The sequence below is a fragment of the Anguilla anguilla genome, chromosome 9 (genome assembly GCF_013347855.1).
Source record: "Anguilla anguilla isolate fAngAng1 chromosome 9, fAngAng1.pri, whole genome shotgun sequence".
NCBI classification, from domain to species: domain Eukaryota; kingdom Metazoa; phylum Chordata; class Actinopteri; order Anguilliformes; family Anguillidae; genus Anguilla; species Anguilla anguilla.
Window position 1 is genome coordinate 25,901,303 of NC_049209.1, and position 21,518 is coordinate 25,922,820.

A 21,518-nucleotide genomic window follows, 5' to 3' on the forward strand; every position below is an offset into this window, starting at 1 on the left:
CAAAAAAAAAATTGAGTGCTTGGCAAACATGATGCTCGCTATGAAGGGAACACTTGAGGTACGATTCATTGCTCTGACTTGCAATGACTGAGATTTTCAAAAAAATATATAGTGATCATAACACAAGTAACTTAAACACAGTATTTGCCGACTCAACATGTAATAAAAAACCAAATGTTTAGTGTACTTGTATGGACAATACTTCTATAGCTTACATTGAACTGGATTCTAGTTAAAATACACTACACTGCAACAAGGAAAAATGTGTTATGGTACAGAGAAAATGTGTACTGACAGATTAGGTGTTTGCTACCCAAATAAAGCTGGTGAGTTTAAACAATTAGCACAGAACGTTGTGGGAGATGACGAAAACCAAAAATAGTGATAAGATACCTTGAGCCCTTACAATGAAAATTTCCAGATCAAAAACATGTACAATATCAGAAGGGACAAAATGAGTGATTATTTTATTCACTTTTGAATCTCCTACAAATTAGACAAGGGCACCCATGCCCAACCACCAAACACAGAAAAGAGCACAGTGGGAAACATTCATGAAGCAATTTAACCATCTTCAATCTTCCAGTGGTTTTAGGAAATGCTAATCCAATAATACATTAGAGTTTTCCCACATTTTGAAATCAAAGAAAAATGCTATTCATACAGGCTATTCAATTCCTCCTCCTGCTTGTGTGATTCATGATGAATGCAACTTTGGAAAAAGGAGAAATTTGAAAAGAAAGGGAAAGATTAGTGGTATTTATGTAACACTGTACAATAATGAATGGCCCCTTTCACCTAAATCTGCAAAACCATATTTCCATATTTAGCAGATGCAAGACCACATTCATTTTACATTGTGTACAACTATATTTTATTATCCACTTAAAGGCCACCGTTAAAGCATTTTTACAACTCGACTGCAACAAAAGGAAAATAAAAGCATCAACAAAAATCTGTTGCTCATATTTCCCAAGCAACTAAGAAAGGCAAAAGATTTTTCTGCAACATATACACATTAAATATTGTACACGGTCCATGCATATGCGCACAGCCAGTTTTGTAGTGTGTTTTATCTTTTATATTTTGTCAGTGTGTGGAGAGGTGTGGCGTTAGCCATTAGTGCATTACAGTCCTGGTTTATAGTTGATATCCAGCAGCTCAGCCGGACTTGAAGAGCAGGATGGCAACTTGCCCCAGGTAGAAGTAGATGAAGTGCTTAGTCTCGTGCGTTACGTAGCTCCCGAAGTTCCTTCCCACAATGCAATGCCACGTGGGATTGTACTTCTTGTCAAATTCCTACAAAAATTATGTTTTCAGTTTAAAAAAAAAACACTTCCAAAGTTAATCAAATCTGCAGCTACTCTTAAAATAACAAGCTAGAACACTTTAAAGCCCAAGCTTAAAGTCACCTTCTTAATGTATGCAGCGATATCTTTTTCGATGTTGAACTTCTCCATGGCCTGCGTGGCACAGTCAACAGCATCCTGCTGCATGTCCTCGGACATGTCAGCATTCTTGATCACAGCCTTCCTGTCAGCCATGATGTCTAAAAAACAGAAGTGCAGGAGACACCTAATAAATTCCTTGAATCATGCATGACTCAAATTTGAATAACACTTTTACTGGGCCAAGAATGGGTTACTCTTCATCTGGCCATTTTCCTACCATGATCAATACTTTTCTTGGCTTGTCAACAAAAACAGGTAAAACAGCGACATTCATGTCAGCTGTCTTTTAGTAACCATTGCAAACATACTAAATATTTAAACAAAGGTTTTACATAACATTTTTAAAGTATTCTAGACTGGAATCTTGCACAATGCTGGGGAGCCTGGCTTTAGAACAAGTAATTTCAAAAACAGGCCATATTTTATTATTATTATTATCAAAACCCCCTCCAGGAATAAGAACACTTAACCCATGAGATAATGGCTGATGGAGTCATTAAAAATTATGCCACATATTAAGTCTCTGGTCACCAGATTGGAAGTCCATCAGAATGACCCCAGTGAAACATGCATCCTGTGACACAATGACAGGCTTGGATGCAGGCCCAGGAACGTCATAGAATAAATTCCAGCTTCACAACAAAACACTGCCATTTATAAAACATTTCTTGATGACAACTGGATAACAGAGACCATGGCCGACAAGTCATTATTTACCATCGCTAATAAGTAGGAACTGAAATGTAGCCCGATTACTACAATTTCTACCACCAATCACCTCCAGATTTTCCATGATCCTTCTCTATGATTACTGCTACATGGCAGGTGGGAGAATAGAATTCCAGCACATTATATAAAAAAAAATTTTTTTTTTTTTTTAAACCCCAGCAATGACTTTTCCCATCTGATACATTTAAAAATTTTATGTTGCTGGTAACAGCCACAATTGTTGCTTTAATGATGTTCAGTGTACTGTTTAGCTGCATTTGTAAGTGATTATGCAACCACTGTGATTTAACCAAATCAGACTACTGCTTCGACATTACTAGAGAGCACAGTCTTTAACCGTTGGGGAGCCAAAGGCTCAGATAACAGTTAGTGCTTGGAACAATTGGTGCTGCAAATTTCCATTCAGCAGTCCCAGAGCTCTGACTCTTTACACTTGCAGCATGAGATAATTATCTGAAGTATTTTGTAGAAAATACCTGAATACACAGATTGTGTGGGCAGTTGCTAGAATGCATTTGGACTATGAAAAGGTGTGATGCATTAAAATGCAAATCTACCTAATTTCTCTCAATATAATCACAATGTTGTGTCTAAACCCATAATATTGAACTTAATCATGTGCCTGCGTTTGTCTCGTAAAATGTTTGGAACGGACTAGTTAAAGTTGTGGCTTATTCTTATATTACAGTGTAATTTGGCCATGTGTGTAATGTAAGGCCTTATATGCCTCTGTGAGATGGAAGGGAATTTATAAAGGAGCATAATTTTGAATAAGTAATAATGGCATGCATTCTTTAAGCAATAGTAACAGCCATTTTGAATGAATCCTTGGTGTTTTAAACTAAACAAGTTCTTTATCAGGTAGTCCAAATTCACATAGGACTAGTGTACTTTGGAAATCTAATACAACTCAACTGACCACTTGGCACGAGTAGCCTGCAAATGAAAGGAACTAGGCCGTAGATATTCTTAACAGGTCTGACCAGAGAACCTATTCATTTGCGGGCAACACTCGTTAAAAAGTAAATTAAACACATTAACTCTTTTTTTCCAGATATACACTCTGTGACAATCAAGTCTCCATTAATTTAACCCATAGCTGTAATTTCACATCGCCATTCGTGCAGTCAGGGGCTGACATGGAGCAGAACTAGCCCAACTACTCGCTCTGAGTCGGCAATTAAAGAAGTGCACAACTACAATAACTGTATGCAATGTACACAATGCCGGTTCGACATGTATAAGTAAACGTGTACTATGACGCTGATAAACATACAGTCTTGGCTACTCCGCGATAGTAGCGGGCGTCAGGTGAGAAATACAGAATCCATTTTGTTAACAGATTTAATATGGCCTGCAGAACCCCTTTTCGTGCATACATTAAACTTTGCATGTGCAAGTTGCAACCACTCCAACCAAACTGATTACGTTTGCAACACGAGTTCTTAGTCTACCAGTTTTCGCAAATCCATTTATTACAACGCAAAAAAAATGTCCATTGTTAAATACGGGGATTTGACTGTTCCCTGTTCAGTTTTAAAATTCACGAAAAAAATGTCCACACAAACCAATGCCCAGAACTAAGAATGACAGATTTGTGTACCCTGTTCGCCGAACATAAAATGCGAGGATCCGCTATTCCTTCCAGTTTTGAACACCTCCTTGCTATATAGCATACTTCATAGTACACTCTACGGGCTAATCACGCACGCAGTCATTCCCGAGTTGCACGAGTGCATGCGAAGTCATGGCATATGAACTTGGTACAAATAAGTCCGCTATAGTTTTCCAGATTTATGGGCCTCCTGACCCCACGCCTTGGGCATATGCTTCAGTTGCGAGTAACTGAAATCGCCGGTTCACATTCATTCGTTATAGAGGGCTGCACTGCCAGCCATCAGAACAGATCTAAGTCGTGTGTTTAACGACCTTGATTTTTTCCGCGTTCAAGCAAAGTAAGGGGATGTTCCATTGCAGGCTAATATTCTTCCTGCTGGAAAATACGAGCGGTTCATCCCTGACGCGTCCTTGCCCTGAGACTGGATTGAAATGAATAGGCTACAAGACACAAACATTATTGAACACATGTCAGCTACCAACAATCTCGCAAACAGCGTCATTGTATCCTGGTGTAGCCCAAGATTTTAACAGATAAGCCCACCCTGCACGGGTTCAAGCCACTCGTGAAATTGTATACCCTTTTCCTTTTCTGACTACTTTTAACTTCATTTCAAACGCACAGCCTATTCGTAGTGATGCCCCAATAGGCATAAGAATGGTATAATAGCCTATTCAAAAGGCCAGTGCATTACCGCAGACCCGGCCTTCTACATGCGTGTGTGTTTTTTGTGTTCAATGAAAAGCCTGTTTTTTAGGATCACACCGCAACGCACACAATGGTGAAAATTACTAGAACGACGTCAATACGCAAGGGATCTTATCTACAGTTTTATAAATTTATTTCTACGACCACAGTACCAAACACATTACCTGTCCAATTTGTTATCACAAACCGGTAATTAATAACAAAGTAAAAGTATTTCTATTAAACTTGCTTAGCTATTCCTAACAAACGCTTTATCTCTATGATGTGACATGCAAAAAACATAATATCACTCACCCTCAGCTGATATTATTTAACTAATACAAAGAACCTTTATCACCTCGTTAGGTTGGTGTTACTTGTTTGCTGATTCGATGTGCGCCTTGCTCTCCGTTAAGATTTGCTGGTAGCATATATGCGGGTATCTGCCCAGCTAAAGTACCTCCCCCGCCCACCGCACTGCCGCACGATACCACCCCTCCTATTGGTTGAGAAGCAGCCTCTCCCCGCATGCTGCATGCATTTTCCACTTGCTCCTCTCTGCCCGCATCTTATTTCAACCCACAATGCAATGGGGGTGCGGTGGAAAGGTGAGGGATATGGTCTTGTAAGGCAAATTCTTGACGTGCCTAATAGTGGCTAATATACCGATGTAAAAGCAAATGTTTACCCCGCTCACGGTCGATTTATTTATGGTTTTCGATGCACTCATTAAAAATGCTCTAAACCGTAAAATATTGCTACTTGCTCTCAAATCTATTCCTGAGTGGTTAGAAATAGGCCTACCGCCACCTGTGGATAATGAGAATAGTATATTATATATGTTCAATGCCAGCATAGGGAGCATTACATACAAATTCAACCATATCTGACTTGAAGAAAACATTGCTGAATATATTTATGTATGCATAGTGTCAATCCCTAGCCCCCAACCATGCACCATGGTGACAACTAAAATCCTTACATGACTGTAATACGCACTGTCAGTCATTATCAATAACCACCTGCTGAATCCAATTTTCAGATAAACCTAATCTGTGGGGAAATATATTACATTCTCACTTGTCACCCATGCATTACTTATCCTTACATAAATGTGGGCCTTCTCTTAATTATGCTTTAATCATTACAGTTACACGTGGAGGTAACATCTGTCATAGCATGAGATGCAACCTTTAAACCCATATCTTAATTTAATGCAATGTATAATTTAGCACATGCACTAGTGACCTCATTTTCTCAGTAAACCCACATTAAGATGTATGCTCTGAGTAGTCAGTCACCTACAAGTTTTCACAAGAATGCTCCTACTTCCCCAATTTCACTTTTTTGGGGGGTGAATGTAAACCTTCTCAGTTTGTGCTATTACTAAACATTTCTCTACAACTAGTGCTATTATGGTTTCCTTCAATCCCACTTTTGTGCATTAGTGATATGCCAAAAAAGGCTTAACTGACACATTGGCTTTTGTTTAGCTTGAAATTTAAAAATTCTGAAATCAAAAGCTTTCAATACTACAAGAAATTAAGAGCTATAACAGCTACACTACACATTATATCCAATTAGACCCTTTAGATCAACCTTACTTTTAAAAGCCAAGGAACGGGTCTAGATTTATAAATGTACAATTCTGCTTCACACTGAAATTTGGCAATAGGCCTCACTCATTTTAAAGCACTAAAGAAATTGAACTTAGAAAGCCAAAGTAACATTTATCATGCAATTATCAATGGTGTGCCAGACACCCTAAGTCTGTTGTGTAAATTGCAATCAAATAATGGCCAAGAACTACTGCTTCTCCACCCTCCCTTTACCTGAGTCAGGTGCAAACATAGTCAGGCCAACCAGTACTGTTCAGTTAATTATCTGGGAGAAGAAAAAAAAAAACCAGTGCATTTTGAGTACCCATGCCCTAAGTGAAATCTTACCATGCACTTACTCTATTTTGGACAAATTTTCCCAATGGAAATATTGTATGGCTAAATTTGGAGTCCTTTAAATTGCTCATTGCCATTCCTAAAGGGGATCATCAGTCCAAATAAATTTGATGTGAATCATGATGCATTCATGGGTGTAGTCATTCCCTACATGCATACCACTACATACTCAATCTCCAGATTGCATCCCCCTCATTTTCCCAGGTTGTACAATCTTAAATCTGACAAATTCCACTGAAATTGTTCACACAAAATGAAAACTGTACATTTCCATGCTGATGTCGCATGGGATTAGATGCGCTGTTCTAAACTACACCCGATATGGTTGAATATTGAAAAAAATGATGAGTCATTCAAACTCAAACAGGTTAAGGTATGTAACACTTTATTGAGGGGGGGTGGGGGGGGGAGAGAATTGTTAACCACTACAAACTACAAAAGGAGAAATAGCCAATTGAATACAGCAACATTTTCCTTGTGGCAATTGCCAACCAGGAAATGTACATTTTTTTATCCAAACCTGAAACTACAAAAAACCCAACCCTCCCCATTAAATTCCCTTCTATTTACCAAGCTCCTCATGCGGATTCCATCCAAGGAAAATGATCCAGCCTCTCGGTCCTTGCACTGCTCCACTCAAACAAAAATAAAAAAATTAAGCCGAATCCCATGTGTGCACATCTTTGGGGTTCCACGAAAAAAAAAAAATCTTAAATTTGGTATTTTGAATAGCCAATTGAAAGAAGTTGTTTTGAAATTCCATAACTGCTTTTTGGTGAGGGGGGAATCCACTCCTACGGTTCCCGGTAAATTGATCCCGCTCCATGTATCCCGCTCCTTATCCTATCCTATCCTGATTATGAACTGATCCAATGATCCGGCTCCAAGGATTGGGACCCAGTGGGCCCCTCCTCCAATCCAAACCTTTGAATACCAGCAAATCAAAAAGAAGGAGGCAACAAGTTAGAATCAGGACTAATCAAAAACGTCTCCTTAAATTATGCACCGAGGAGGAGATCATGTGGCTGGATATCAATTTCGCAAAACGAAGTTTAACTAAAAAGCAGGATACCAGACAATGATCAGCTCCCAAGGCAACTCAGAACAATTTTCAATCGGGACAATAGTTTCCTCGCAAAGGTCTATATAACAGCTCAGGCCAATAAAACTGCTACCCATTAAAAACCCAATCAACCAATCAGAAATAACACTAGTCGTTAGTGTCATTTTAGCAAATGGCAATCTTTTCTGTAAATTTACAATGTAAAGGGCAGTCCAAGGCCTTTAACCAAATAACCGAAAACCCACTAAATTTCTACTTAATAGAAGGGTGGATGGGGGAGGGGTGGTAATCCTTGCCTTAAATTGTACACAGGTATTCCCACATTCAGTCGTACATGAAGACATGCAATGCTTAGCAGTACTGATCCATGAAAAAGGGGAGGGTGAGAAAGTAAACAAAGTACTTAAGTGTCAGGCTCCGTATTATGCGAGTTAAGTGTTGGGATATCGTTTAATAGAAAAAAAAAAAATCAATACTGCCAAGTTTTTAGATGTGACTGAAGCACTTGCTGTCATACCATTGCCTCCTTTATTGATCTGACTGCTCCTCCTCCAAATACGCTTTGATTATCCTAATATGAATGAACTCTGCTTCACAATCCTTTATTCCAAAGCATTCTTTAATCCTGCTCTTCAGATGTCTATAGAAAGACACATGAAAAGGTAAAAGAGAACAGTTTTGCAATATGGCTCCCACCTCCCAAACACCCACCCTTTCCCCCCACAACCCAACCTCCCACCCACAATTGAGAAAAACAAAAAAAACAAAAACACCCTCGACAACTCAATGCATTTAAACAAGACCCTGCAGTCATTTTGTACATACCAAAAAGGGGGGAGAAGACTGAACAGCCAGTTAAAAAGCAGTTTATGCAGAACATAAACAGACAAGGGAGGACAGGGTGATGGGGGGGGGGAAGGGGAGAGAGACAGGGACATCCACATACTAGACTTCAACAAGCTCATTAGCATATGAAATGGGGGGGGGGGGTTGAATTGAAAAAAAAATTGGTAGCAAACTTTAATAAAATGGGGAGGAAAAAGGTAAAAGCGAAAAAAAAAAAAAAGTACAACTTGTGGGTCCACCAGAAGAGCGACACGTGGAAGATGATGGCGGCGGAGCTTAGGTACGAGAGCGGGAACGGCTGTGGCGTGGCGAGTAGCGGGGAGATCCTCGGCTGCGGCGCGGGGAGTAGCTGCGGCTGCGGCTGTTGCTCCGGCTTCGGCTCCTGCTGCGGCTGCGAGATCGGGACCGTCCGTAGCTCGGGCTCCTGGGGCCATCCACTTTCACCCGGATGTACGCAGTCTCTCCCTGACGAACACCAAGAAAACTCTCTCGTGAAGAAAAAAAATGGCCTGCGGCACTTGCCTTTTTGGTTGGTCGCTTTTGAGCCATCCACCCACCCCCCTTGCCCCACACCCATGTCTAGAAGACCTTTTTGCGTCCATTATGACATTTTCAGTACTAGCAGCACCAAGACCTCCTCCAGCAATTGCCAGAAGACCCCTGTCAGCAGGCATGGCACCAGCAGAGGTTTCAGAGAGCAATTAACGCTGAAACATGAGCAATTCAGTTATGTGGAAGACAGGACAGCAGAAGCAAGGAATATGCATTACCACATAGCTGAAATTAAAATGGTCAGCATGTACATTTACAAATAAAAAGGTACAGATGGACAAAACATTTCAGGCCTCCGCCTCCTTCAATGGAGTCCAAGTAACTCAGTGCATATTATACATATGCAAACTGTAGGATAAATTTGGCAAGCTGCAAGTTTTTGGCATGATATAGGCCAAATGACAGACCATTTACAGAAATTCCAGCAAACTCAAATTTGTAATTTGTAATAGACTTCCTGGGCTTTAACTGACTGGCTAAAATACAATGTAGGTAAACCGCTTCTCCAAATACAACTTACGAGTACAATCACTATTGCCATTGTGGTGTCAGCTTGCCAAATTACTTTGAAATTTGACCTGAACATTAAAAACCGCTTCAGCTTCAACACCTGAAAGTCCTCCCTGAACTGAATTCCATCAGAATGCACTCCTCCCAGAGTTTACATAACAGTATCTAACAAGTACTCCCTGAGCAAATAGTAGGCAGATGCTATGGAACAGCACAGCATGGCTACATACTCATGCCGATCTGCCATGACTTCAACATGCAGAATAAAGTTCCTTCTGTATCTCAGCTAGTTTTGAATAAAGACAATTTGAATCAACTTGCCCAGTGAAGAACACATTCCTTAGGAATCCACAGTTGACAGTGGCAAGGAATTACATTCCAGCTAATTTGCTTACCTTAAAAGAAAAGAAAAAAAAGTCCAAAAGCTACGCCCTGTGTATCCAATGGTGACCCACGTAAATCTCAGACCTACCTCGTGTGATCGGAATTTAGTGTTATCCAGCTTTCGATGTGCGTAGGTCATGTCTTCTTTGCGCACAAACTCCACAACACCAGTTCCATCTCGGAAAACGTCAGCGTAACATACATCACCTGCTTCACGCATGTGATCCTTTAAATCCTGCCAGCTACCGCTTGGAGGAAGCCCTGCAGGAAACAGCACAGAGGTAAAACATTACTACACCAAGTTAAAGCAACATACACAAAACAGTCCCCATGCAATATCCAGCTACAGATTGCTCTGAACACCCGACAAGCTATGTCTTAACAGGACCACTGACCAAATCCAATGAGGCCAATGCAACAAGCACGCACACTGCTACAAATGTAAACAGCATACATTTCTGTGCAAATTACAGTAACAAAATAGTCTGGGCCTAGTTTGAAGACAACATGGTGGACTAGTTAGTCAATGACACTTACCTGAAACGATCACTCTGTATTCAGAGCGTCTGGATGGGGGTCCGTATCTGCCCCTAGGGGCACCAACACCTCCCCCGCCTCTCCCGCCACCCCTACCGCTTCTGGGAAACTCGACTCGCAGGCGGTATCCATCATAGTCATAGCCATCCCGTCCATACACTGCATCCTCTGCATCTCTGAAAACAAAGTCATTTCACCGATTGCATTGGTTTTTAAGCTGCCAATAGTAAATTCACCTCTATACAACACCACCCTTCCATTTCCTGTTTTCCCGATCCCCTTGAACTCCCCGCCTCCTGTTAGCACACCCACTGGTGAAAACGCGGCGATAAGAACGCATAAACTAAGCTTTGAAGAACCAAATACACTAAGCTAGCAACATCCATGTTAACTACGGTACATATGCAGTTACGGCGCCCCTTGTCCTCCAATCACATGGTGCATTTCCTTTACTTTCGCCATGTGGTAACTACGTGAAAATTCAGCACCGGATGAATACTTAATCACATGGGACAGAGAAGAAATGTAATGAATCCCCCCATTTTGGCCCTCTCAGACAAGTAGTATACTTTTATGCATGTCTGTACTGTTTACCAGTGTTATGCTCACCACTAAGGCCCCCGACATTACTTCCATGACTAGGAGCGTGAAATTAGCGCGTGAACGAGAAATCGAAAGTCGGCACGCTCGAAAACGTTAGCTTAGCTAACAAACTTAGGTTAGCTACCAAACTTAAATCCGCTCCCATTGGTACTTCATGGTTTACCGTCAACATATTCTCAAGTTAACTATATTGTTGGTGTTTAAAGTAGCATTATCAACATAACAAATGAAAAATTGGAACCCCGGTTATCTTAAGAGTTACTGGGTTACGTCGCCAGACTGCTCGTGTCAGATCTAAAGCTAGAGTTATCTGGTATTTCATCCACTTTTCCGCGGGTCGTCGGCTAGCTAGGTTTGTTAGCGTGTCACCAGTCAACATTAGCAACCAACACACGTAGCTAGCAAACGCTAGATCTCCATGAGACTTCGTACTACGGTCGTCTTACCTTGGATCCTCAAATTCCACAAAGGCAAACGGTGGTCCTCCCCTACGAGTTTTCAAGTCGATGTCTCGAATCGCCCCATACTTGTAGAAAACGTCCTCAACGTCCTTAGTACGAATATCCGGAGGAAGATTCCCCACATAAATTCGGCAATCGTTATTTCCAGCCGGGCCTCGGATCACGCCGCCACCAGACATCTTTTGTTTTGTAACTACCGCAAACAAACGAACTAACCAGCCTATGCAATTCAAAGTTCACTCAACAAAATGATGGAAAATTAAACTAATTCACGGTTGCCGACTTGTCTGAACGTAACGAGTAAGTTTACGGTAACGCTACAGCCGAATTTCTCCGATCTTCGAGTTTTTTTACACTCTCTTTAAGATGGCGCCGACGATCTTCCTTTTTGAACCTCCGTGCTCCGTGCGGATGAATACTGGCAACACAACGGTTTGCTTTGCGCTCAAAAAACACGCCCGATAAAATAGTCCCTTCTATCGATTAATGTAAAAAAGAATTGCAATTCCAGCTAAATAAGAATTTCTGCTTCATGCAATAAATCACCACACAGTCGTCTAGGTAAACGAAATTTAGGTCGCGTTTTTCAGTGCACTAATTGTAGAATAAAGAATTGCCTGCGACATTTAATAGACAGAGAACTACCAAAACCGCAATCTCATGCCCCGCCCACCAGGTTTTGAATTACCGCGTGCATGTACCGAGTATCCGGGTGGAAGGCGGAGCATGAGCTTTCGTCCTTCTGTATATGCGGGAAGTTATAGGCTTATGTTCTTTTGTACATTTATACAAAATTATATACTGAATGAAGTGTGTGGTTATTAGTATCTTGCTATATAATATAAGCAACGAATTAATGTATTTATTGCAACACACTGCTGAACAATTGGCAGACATGCTACGGAGTTTGTTGAACCCTAACCACTTTTTCAATACATTTCGCGCTACTTTCCCCAGTATGGGTCCGGGACATCTGCGCAGTTTATGCCTAGTCTGCGCCATCTTGCTACATGCACGTGACAAAGAAATAACAGACACGTGCTGAAACAGTGTACAATCGTGTATCATAATGCACAAGCGAAGTATTGCGATATACCCAAAACGGCTATTATACTGTCATCTGGGGAGCAGTACTACATTGACTGATCGGGAGTGGAAAATAACTAGTAATGATTTAGAATGTGCCTTCCCTAGACTACAGAGATAACACAAAGTTTCAACTAGTTTCATAGGAGGAAAACAAGACGTTAATCTTGCTTACAGAAACGTAAAATAGAAACACATGGGAAATGTTTTTCAAATCAGAACTATTCTGCCGTAACTATTAGTTATCGATTTTATAACGGTCATAAATTTATTAAACTGGATTATATTTTATAGAACAGATTAGTTACTGTTACAACCATTAAAGTAAACTGGCACCATGGCAGAAGTTACCAGGATAAAATGTGAACCAACTTGGTGCAAATGAATGTCAGAATGAGTAGCTGTAGTGTAAATTCTGTGGATCAAATTTTGCAAACAAGCATCTTCAGTTAGGGGAAATGTTCATCAAGTGGCATAAAGTTTGAAGCTCCCTTTCAGAGCCATCTTTTACTTCCTATCCCCCACTTACTCTAAATTTCTGGCCTATTGTTTGTGACCTGCCAACTCCTTGCACCGTTTTTATCAGCCCATTTGCAAGGCAGTCGGACTGCTTTGTTGCTGTGCTGACTGAAAGGTAACCCCCTCTCAATATGGCTGTCTCGAGAAAATGGCCATTTTCAACTAGACTGTTATTTCTAGTGCAAGCAATGTCATTCACTCCTTCTATCTGCAAATCCTTGCAGTCATCCAAGGTCTATGAACAAGGTTTAGATTGCCCAAAGACACTTAAAGGCAAATTGGCTCAACAAAGACCAGAAATATGTGGTTATTTTGTTTGACAGATCACTTATTTGTCCAGATTCATGACTTCAGAAAAACAGAACAAAAACAGGAGTCCAGTGTTAAAAAGGTTACAAATAAATACAATATAGCGAAAAAGCAATGAACAAAAAGCACAACCTGGTGAATTTTCAAATTTTGACTCGTGGTTGCAAGGTCTGCACTCATGCAGACTCCACACATATGTGTGTTCATTTTTTTTAATGCCCCCTGCCCCCTTCCCAATTTGGAATACCCCATTGTGTTTATCAGCACTTGCCTCCATCAAAGCATGTGACGCCAGACGTATTTCTATAAGTGGGTCTGCTAAATTCTGAAATGTAATGCAATGAGTATTCACTCATCACACCACAGTGATTAACCAGAAGAAATCACTGGTGCACTATGAGGTGCCATCATCCCAGCTGACTCTAACCCTCCCATCTCTGGGCAGCGCTGGAGCCAATCGCATGTAGCCTTAGTGGGGGGCATCAGCCAATTAGCACGGTCCGGATTTGATAACAGACCCACTCACGCACTACGACAGTGCCTCAACAGGATGAGCTAGACTCAACAGGATGAGCTACCCTGCAGCCTGCATGCGTTCATTTGTAGGTGTTTGTATGTGCATTAGCGTTTGTGTGTTGTCAGAGGGCATTTGTGTGGTCAGAGTTTGTGCGTATGTTGTCAGGAGCGCATGTGCCCGCAGCAGCGCATCTCAGTCTCTCTTGGCGCGCTGCTCTGAGCGTCTCTGCTTGAGTTCCCCAGCCATGTTCAGCAGGGAGAGCAGGATGGGGACGCACATGGGCAGGAAGAGGGGGATGTAGATGGCAAACTTCTGGTCGTCGGGGAAGTACAGCAAGTGCAGGAGGGAAGGGTCGAAGAAGGCCCTCTCGGACGCCAGGATGGCCTCGCGGCTGTACTGCAGCGCGAAGGCCAGGTTTCCCGCCTCCAGCTCCGCCACCGCAGCCTGCAGTGATGTCACAGCGCTGTATACCTGAGACACGAAAGAGCGGAAGCACAGGAGGTGAGAACCCGCTCCACAGATACTTCTCTTACGGTCCTGTCAGAAAGGACTGTGGTCCACAGACCCAAGTACGGCATCACCATACAGTGTTTGCACAGCTAGATCAGGGGCCAGCAACCCTGGGCCTGCAGGGTCACAGGGTGTGCTGGGTACTCCGCACATAGCTGATCACAGTTTACGCATCGCTTCTGGTTTCTTGGGTCTGAACTGGTGGATGATTTTCAGATGACGACAAAAAACGAACAGACCATGAGGCTCTCCAGAACCAGCACAGTAAACCACAGAACTAGAACACGTCTATAACATTGTGTATGCTAATTGATTTTTATCCCACTTTTTATATTTTCTATATCTAATCTCACCACACAGGGGAGATTCATAGGTCGAGTTGGCCCCCTATGGATTGTGCCAAATGGCCTCCTTCTATGTACTATTTTTATAGTAATACATTTTGAACACTTTGGAAGAAAAGCGCTTTACAAATAAAGTTATAATTTTTAACCTCTGTATTACATTCATGTGATGCTATGTAATCTAGTAATACTTTCAAGTGATGTAGCACAATATCCTTCCAGTACAGAACAAAAGCATAAAGATTAAAATGCCCGTTCAGCTGTCGCTCTATAAGGCTGAAGCAGCAGCAGCAGCAGCATTTGTCACCAGTGCGGCGCAGCGCTCACTTGCTGGGCGATGTTGTCGTTGATGACGATGTTGCCGATCTGGTCCAGCAGCTGGGCCAGGGAGGTGATGGTGGTGCTGGCCGTGGCTATGTTCTCCACGCTGCGGCTCCAGAGCAGGCGGTCCAGCTCCCAGTCCGTCAGCCCTGCGCTCCCCGGGCTCTGGAGAGCGAAGCCGGGGGGAGGCCGGGTCTGCTGTACCCCCAGCATGAGCCTGCAACCATTGCACACAGAAAAGGGGGGCGGGGCAGCACACAACGAGCATATGAATATGCTGCAACCAATGAAGCGGGCGCTTCACAAACACCATTCGCCCGATTGGCCAAGCAATGGGAGGGACTGACCGTAATTGGGCCAGGAAGACGCCCATCACACGCGCCATGTCGATGTTAATGGTGACGGGGAACTGGGCATCTGGTCCATAGTGGTCATTCACGTTGTACACCTTAATAGCAGAAAGACAAAGTGAGAAAATAATAAAAACTAACAACACACAATGTGTAAAAATCAACTCAACGGTATTTGGATAAACAAGTTCCCGGTCACAAAAAAAGGAAGTAGCTTTAAAATGAACGATCTAAAAGTAAAAAATTAAATGTTCATCAACAGGTAGTTCCAGCAAGAGAGCCTGGACCCTGTGTATACGCACCATGATGCCACCCCATCGGGGACTATGGAAGGCATTGGTGGGCACCGTGTGTTTATTGTGGTTCCGGATGAAGAGTGGAGAGTGTTGAGCATCAGGCACGTACAAAAGGAAGTTCAGCACAGGGTTTGAGGAGGCTGCGTTGGACCCTGAAAAGGAGAGGAGGAGACAGCACTGAGAAAAGGAGCGGGGAAAAGGATAGAAATGACTACAACAAAGGAGACAACCGCAACAAATCGAGTGAGACAAAGGCCGACAATCAGAATGGAGGAGTGAGATATCGCTGGTGTCACGAAAGACCTCCTGGGCCCAATTGCAATCAATTTAGCAGGAGTTTAAACCTCAGTTTTAAAGCCCTAGACCTCTGAACTGCATTACAACAGGAACAGCTGCCAGTTATCTCACAGATTAGGCACGCGGAGCTTATTGTACCGCTAGCATTTGTTCACATTATTTATTTGCTTCGCTAGCTGCCTAACTCAGGGTAAATTAGCGGAATACATTCATTTTAGCAGCAGAACACCTATTTAAGAAAAACCAGGCTAAGGGCCTTGCTGACAGCTCCAACAACAATGCAACTAGAAAATGCAACTTGCAAATAAGAACAAATGTGCAAATTCCACATCAAATATTAAAAAGGGGAATTACAATTATACATTGTCACACACAAGGCACTTTCCTTAAAAGTGGCATTTCTGAGCTAAAGTGCATCATTTCATTACCTCAGAGATCACGCAAATGGCATGTGCTGCTTGTTCAGTACAAGTCCATTTTTAATCAAAACTCTGAGTCACTGCATATTGCATATATTTTTGTACAAAACCCCTTGTTCTGGTCCTGGAGGGCCAGGGTTTATATAGTTTTCGTTTCCACCAGTTACAATGTACAAATGAGCTAACTGCTTGTATACACCAATGCAAGATAACGATTAGATCACAGTAAAACACTTCATATAGTGACACACAGTCTTCGGCTGTCATTAATGCGCTTATCAAAAAATAAGCAGATGTAGATAAAATGTCAGATAGCGTAAATGTTAGGGCTACTTAAGTAATTAAGCCTACTTTCTTCTTTTTTTGCAGCACTAAATAAACTATAGCAACTTCATCATCTGTCCAAGTCACAGAACTGTAGAACTGTCTGTAGTTGAAGTTCATGCTACTTTACCGAACCATTGCTGTTTTTGGTGTTTAGCGCTGCAATCATGCAGTGAGTTGAGCTTCTGGCCATTTGCATGAAACATCTCTGCTTTCACCTAAGCATATGTGGAACGGGCGGGCATTAATGACGCAGACGGAGACAGACTCACCGAGCCTGGCTTCCACAGGGTTGATGACGTGTGCAAGGCTGTCTGCGCTCAGAGTGTACGCTGAAACGCCGTTGTCAAAACGCGGGTTCACCCCCAGGACCGCGTAGTACAGGATCTAGCCCAGAAGTCAAGAAAAAAATCAGTTCAGCCACAACCTAATCTACATACAGAACTCTGATGGCATTTAGAGCTCTTATTACACCACAAACACATCGATGAAAACAAATGACTCATTGGTAAATAAATAAATAATTAAATACAGTAAATTATTCTGATATGGAACATTTGAAGATGCATCACAGTCACTCTCTATTATGTGTAGATGTGTTATTATGAGAAAGTTTCTAAACTATGTTTGATTTCAGTGAAATCTCAGTGGGTCTGAATGAATGTATCCAGAGCACAATTTTTTGAGACTCTCATGAAGTGCACCGTATCCATTTTATGCACACGATGTGTAGAAAAATGTTTAGAGAACACTACTTTTTTTTTTACACACATCTCCCTGCAACTCAATGGCTGTAGTACAAGGAAGATGTGCAAACCATTTGAAGAAAGGAGGAAAAAAATCTATTTTAAAATCCAACATTCTGCCTCCATTTAACCCCTTTGCTGTGGATGACTACAACTATTCTAGTCACATTAGTTAAAGATTATAATAATTTGTATGGAATGACATGTAATTATTTAATGTGTCAGTACACGGCTCCCTCTGCTTTCATACCTGTGAATCTACTGAGAAATTGGCGACAGGGGCCAGCTTGTCCAGCAGAGGCTGTATGTAGCTGCGCACCGCTCCCTCGATGTCCCACTGCAGCCGGTGGGACTTTGGGTCTGGGTTCAAGAGGCTGAAGGTGATCTCATAACCTGAGAGGGTGGAGGAAGAGACCATATTCTGAGTTTCAAACTGTGACGCACTGAGAGAGAGAGGGAGAGTGAGAGAGAGAGAGAAAAGGGGTGAGAGAGACAGAATGAGAGAGAGAGAAGGGGTGAGAGAATCCTCACCTGGACTGGACTTGAATGCTCTCATGCTGTCGGCCAGCCCATCCCTGCTCAGCCTGCTGCCCCTGACCCGGTCGCTAAGCGCAGCCGTGATGTCACTGTGGCTGAAGGACATGGTCTGGACCACCTGCTCAATCTGGGGGCCCAGGGCGCCCAAAACCTCTTTCAGACCCCCAGCCATTCCCGACTGCCCTCGCAGCAGGGCCGTCCGGCGCTGGCCTACGTACACTCTGACACCCTGCAGAGAGAGAAAAGAAAGTCTGATATTTATTATTTGACATGCTAACCACAATGAGGCCACTCAGGTGACTGCAGTGCACATGTACATGTTTACATAGGTACTTGAATCACAGCGTGAAATGCAATCAGTGACCTGACCATTAAAGTATTGCTTTATTTAATTAATATGCCTGTTTCAGCCTGTGCTGTAAAGATAAAAGTAGAACACGTATTGTCATGCACACCATTTTTTGGCAAATAAACTGGTGGAGGCCAAAGGTTCTGGTGCATGCCTCGTGGTGTCATTCAATTCACATTGTTGATTTTATCAAATATTAATCAAAAGGCAATAAGAACTAACATGTTTTTTGCTTCTTAATGGCACACAATTTCTCACACCAACACAAGGGTCACTGCTAGCAGAGGAAAAATGGCACAGATCAAAATACATTGTGCAATTCCCATGTAAGGACAGAACGCCATGGCAATGTTGGTTCTTTCACGTTTAAGGTAAATATTTGCAAAAGGTTGATGCCAGGCAAATGTTTTCTCTGCAGAAAAACCCCCAAAAAGAACAGGGGAACAAGAACTTTGCCTCCACTGCTATGACTGAAACAGGCTTTCATCAAAATTCCAAATATTTTTGATAGTTAGCCAGCTATCTCCACATTCCAGCTTTATGAAGATATGCTTTAAAAAAAAAAAAAAGCACTGAAGCCAAGCTGTGCAGTGTGTCACTTCATTAAAATATTTTACATTCAACCTGTTAAGTCTTCAAACACAGAAGACAAATAAGAGATAGCATGCACACGAGTCCTAACATTCTGTTCTCGGTTTGATCAGGCATGAGAGAACAGAGCCTGAGGGATCAAACGTTCACAGTATTCTGACAGGGGTGTGGGTCTGACTGCACCTCTGCCAATAGCGCGGAGGATTCTGGGATCACATACACCACCACTGAGCCACACGGGCTCTCACTCAGTCTGTGGAGAGCCAGGTCAGCCTCTGCAAAGGGGAGAGGAAGACAGAAACAGGACAGATAATGTCACTGGACGTGCTGATAACAACAGCAGTCACAGTGACCCGTTTTCCTAGAAAGAACAGGGAGTATCCCAACAAAACAAAATAACCAACTGTTTTTTTTTGGCTAGTTGCATAATTTAACAACATAAGATAAATGTACTTTCCAAGATCTCTTTCTTACAGCCGTTTGGAAAACAGTTGTCCTGACGATAAGAATAAAACAGTTCTCACCCTGAGCTGTGGGCTGGCCCAGAGCATCTTCTTCCATGACAGTGGCTGTGCGGTACTTGGTCTCGTACCTGTACTTCAGGCGTGTGTTTGCTGAGGAGTGAACAGAGTAAGCAATTTGGAAACTACATCAGAGGTCAATATTCATTACAGTTATTAAGAAGGAGCATTACAGTCAGTCAGACATCTAGCAAACCCTTAACAAGGGGAACTTCAAAAGGACTAGCACACAGCATATAAAACACAGAAATGTTATCCTTCTTCACAGTTAGTCCTTTTGAAGTTTCCCTGGCAACATGCAGTGTTGACTATGGAAATTCATGGCTGGATTCGGTTCCACTTTATCACATTCCCTTCATTTGCTACCTTTCCTCGAGTGAGCCATTTTGCGTCAAAATTTGTGACATTCAACAAGTGAACTTAACAGGTGCTCTGCAAGGGAGGACAGATGAGGAACAAACCAATACGGAACTGAACAGCACTCGCAACCTTCGTTCTGAGCAAAAATTGAAAGGAACATCAGGAAGAAAGCATAAAATCCAACCCATATCAGAGAGAACATTTTTCCACTCCTATTTTTTCTGCTGGCTCAAGGTGCAGTTGTGCTCCTTTGTTAATACAGCAGTCTAACTGCAGCCCCCCAGTTCCCACAAGGCCCCCCGAACCAGACCCCCCTGAGCTCACCATGCACCTGGTGCTCCTGCTCCCGGGCCTGGGTCAGAGGAATCTTCTTCTGCTGCTCAGGAGTCAGGGTCCCCCTGGAGAACACCACTTCCACCTCCACACTAAGCTGGAGCTGAAACACAATGACAAAGCCTTTAAAAAAACTGCAATAAGAAAGCACAAGAAAAGCTGCATTAACCCTAACTCATAAAAAGTACTACAACATCATAGTCAAATTCAAAGTGACTGCAGAAGTATAAAAATACACTATGTAGTATGATGCACAGTTCACAGAATGACAAGACTCCCAACACTCCTCTGAGGTGATATACCAAGATGGCGGTCGTAGCAAAATACACTGGGGTTTTGTACTAGAATTTACTATCTTTCAATCAGCTGACACACACGAGTCCATAGTGTCCATACTGAGACACAATTGGACGAACAACAGAGGCGTTTAGGGAATTTCTCATTTAGGATTGCGGACGTAGATCAAGCCTTACATTCATGGAGTCCAGCTCACTGATCTGCGAATAGGGAAGCCATGCACGGTAGGTCTCAGTAGTCTTCCACCAAAGTGGAATTCCCACTGCTATCACCATTGCGGCAATGGAGAGAGCGGCATACCGCCCTCGTTGCTTTTCTGAAAACATATGTAATATTACTAGCCAAGTAGCTACTGAAGAACAGTAAAATTGCTAGACGAATAAACATTTTCACCACGCATAACCCTTAGAAATATGCCCTTAGGACCTTTCATTTAAAGCAATGTTGAAATGTTTCACTTCTCTTCGGTAGTCCAAAAGCTATTGTAAATCAAACACAAACTAGCCAGATGGCTAGTTACATTTATATTTGTGGGATAAAGGGTTAATATCAAAATACATATGGTTGCACCTGATTTACAGATTGAAACAGCTAGTACATCTCTTATAAATAAGATAACATTGGTTACGCCTCATTTTAAAATTAAGATCAGATAATTATATTGCGATCTAAAGCTTTTTATTGTCATCCATGTTTTAAAATACGAATTTTGGAAACACTTAGACCACTAAAGCTAATTATTTGTCAGTATTTCTCTTACCGACTTCCGCGGTAGCCATTTCTCAAGGAAGACGACAGGGTGGAACTCTATCCAATGAGAGACGCAGCCCAACACAATTTATCCAATCAAAATTCAACAGTTCAGTTTTTTTTTTACCGGCTCCGCCTCGCTCCGCCTGAGTACGACAAGGTACGGAAGCTTCAAAGGTCCAAGCACTCGCGAGATGTTATTACCACGCTATATTCCAAGACAAAGTAACCGCATTAATTATTTATTGTTATGATTATTATTACGCCTACAAAATACTCTATCATGTAAAATACATATGTAAATAAATAAGTTAACCAAATATTTAATGTTAAGGCTCTATAACAA

At 42.1% G+C, this 21,518-nt stretch overlaps 3 protein-coding genes across 6 annotated transcripts; all 3 read right to left on the bottom strand.

The window, feature by feature from the left end:
- Positions 1-443: 443 nt before the first annotated feature.
- On the bottom strand, positions 444-7,142 carry dynll2b (dynein, light chain, LC8-type 2b). Of its 3 annotated transcripts, XM_035432032.1 has the most exons (4): positions 7,011-7,142; positions 6,318-6,369; positions 1,413-1,549; positions 444-1,299 (listed from the first exon to the last, which is right to left on the bottom strand). In XM_035432032.1, exons 2-4 carry the CDS (start codon positions 6,334-6,336, stop codon positions 1,162-1,164), a joined length of 294 nt encoding a protein of 97 aa, XP_035287923.1. In that variant the 5' UTR covers positions 6,337-6,369; positions 7,011-7,142; the 3' UTR covers positions 444-1,161. The 3 variants fall into 3 exon arrangements, with proteins under 3 accessions (XP_035287923.1, XP_035287925.1, XP_035287924.1); XM_035432034.1 differs by lacking the exons at positions 6,318-6,369; positions 7,011-7,142 and adding an exon at positions 4,844-4,982; XM_035432033.1 differs by lacking the exons at positions 6,318-6,369; positions 7,011-7,142 and adding an exon at positions 4,801-4,956.
- On the bottom strand, positions 6,809-12,030 carry srsf1b (serine and arginine rich splicing factor 1b). 2 transcript variants are annotated; one of them, XR_004766783.1, is made up of 5 exons: positions 11,382-12,030; positions 10,333-10,508; positions 9,884-10,056; positions 8,021-8,814; positions 6,809-7,364 (listed from the first exon to the last, which is right to left on the bottom strand). XR_004766783.1 is itself a non-coding variant. In XM_035432031.1 (4 exons), exons 1-4 carry the CDS (start codon positions 11,573-11,575, stop codon positions 8,626-8,628), a joined length of 732 nt encoding a protein of 243 aa, XP_035287922.1. In that variant the 5' UTR covers positions 11,576-12,030; the 3' UTR covers positions 6,809-8,625. The 2 variants fall into 2 exon arrangements, 1 of the variants encoding a protein (XP_035287922.1); XM_035432031.1 differs by having other exon boundaries at positions 6,809-8,814.
- A 332-nt stretch (positions 12,031-12,362) lies between these two features.
- On the bottom strand, positions 12,363-21,257 carry pigs (phosphatidylinositol glycan anchor biosynthesis, class S). Its single transcript, XM_035432030.1, has 12 exons — positions 21,183-21,257; positions 20,599-20,738; positions 20,117-20,228; positions 19,436-19,525; positions 19,095-19,186; positions 17,966-18,200; positions 17,685-17,827; positions 16,961-17,075; positions 15,655-15,800; positions 15,350-15,450; positions 15,009-15,219; positions 12,363-14,298 (listed from the first exon to the last, which is right to left on the bottom strand). The coding sequence occupies exons 1-12, from the start codon at positions 21,199-21,201 to the stop codon at positions 14,020-14,022; spliced, it is 1,683 nt and encodes a 560-aa protein (XP_035287921.1). The 5' UTR covers positions 21,202-21,257; the 3' UTR covers positions 12,363-14,019.
- Positions 21,258-21,518: the final 261 nt, after the last annotated feature.

Coding starts and splice junctions, on each gene's coding strand:
- dynll2b (XM_035432032.1), bottom strand. Junction 1,300..1,412: donor TCGCTGCATACATTAAGAAG/GTGACTTTAAGC, acceptor TAATTTTTGTAG/GAATTTGACAAGAAGTACAA.
- srsf1b (XM_035432031.1), bottom strand. CDS start 11,575: ATGTCTGGTGGCGGCGTGATCCGAGGCCCGGCTGGAAATAACGATTGC. Junction 10,509..11,381: donor GTGGAATTTGAGGATCCAAG/GTAAGACGACCG, acceptor CTTTGTTTTCAG/AGATGCAGAGGATGCAGTGT. Junction 8,815..9,883: donor CTAAATTCCGATCACACGAG/GTAGGTCTGAGA, acceptor GGTGTTCGTCAG/GGAGAGACTGCGTACATCCG.
- pigs (XM_035432030.1), bottom strand. Junction 20,229..20,598: donor GTGAGCTGGACTCCATGAAT/GTAAGGCTTGAT, acceptor ATTGTGTTTCAG/CTCCAGCTTAGTGTGGAGGT. Junction 15,220..15,349: donor GTCTTCCTGGCCCAATTACG/GTCAGTCCCTCC, acceptor CAATGGTTGCAG/GCTCATGCTGGGGGTACAGC.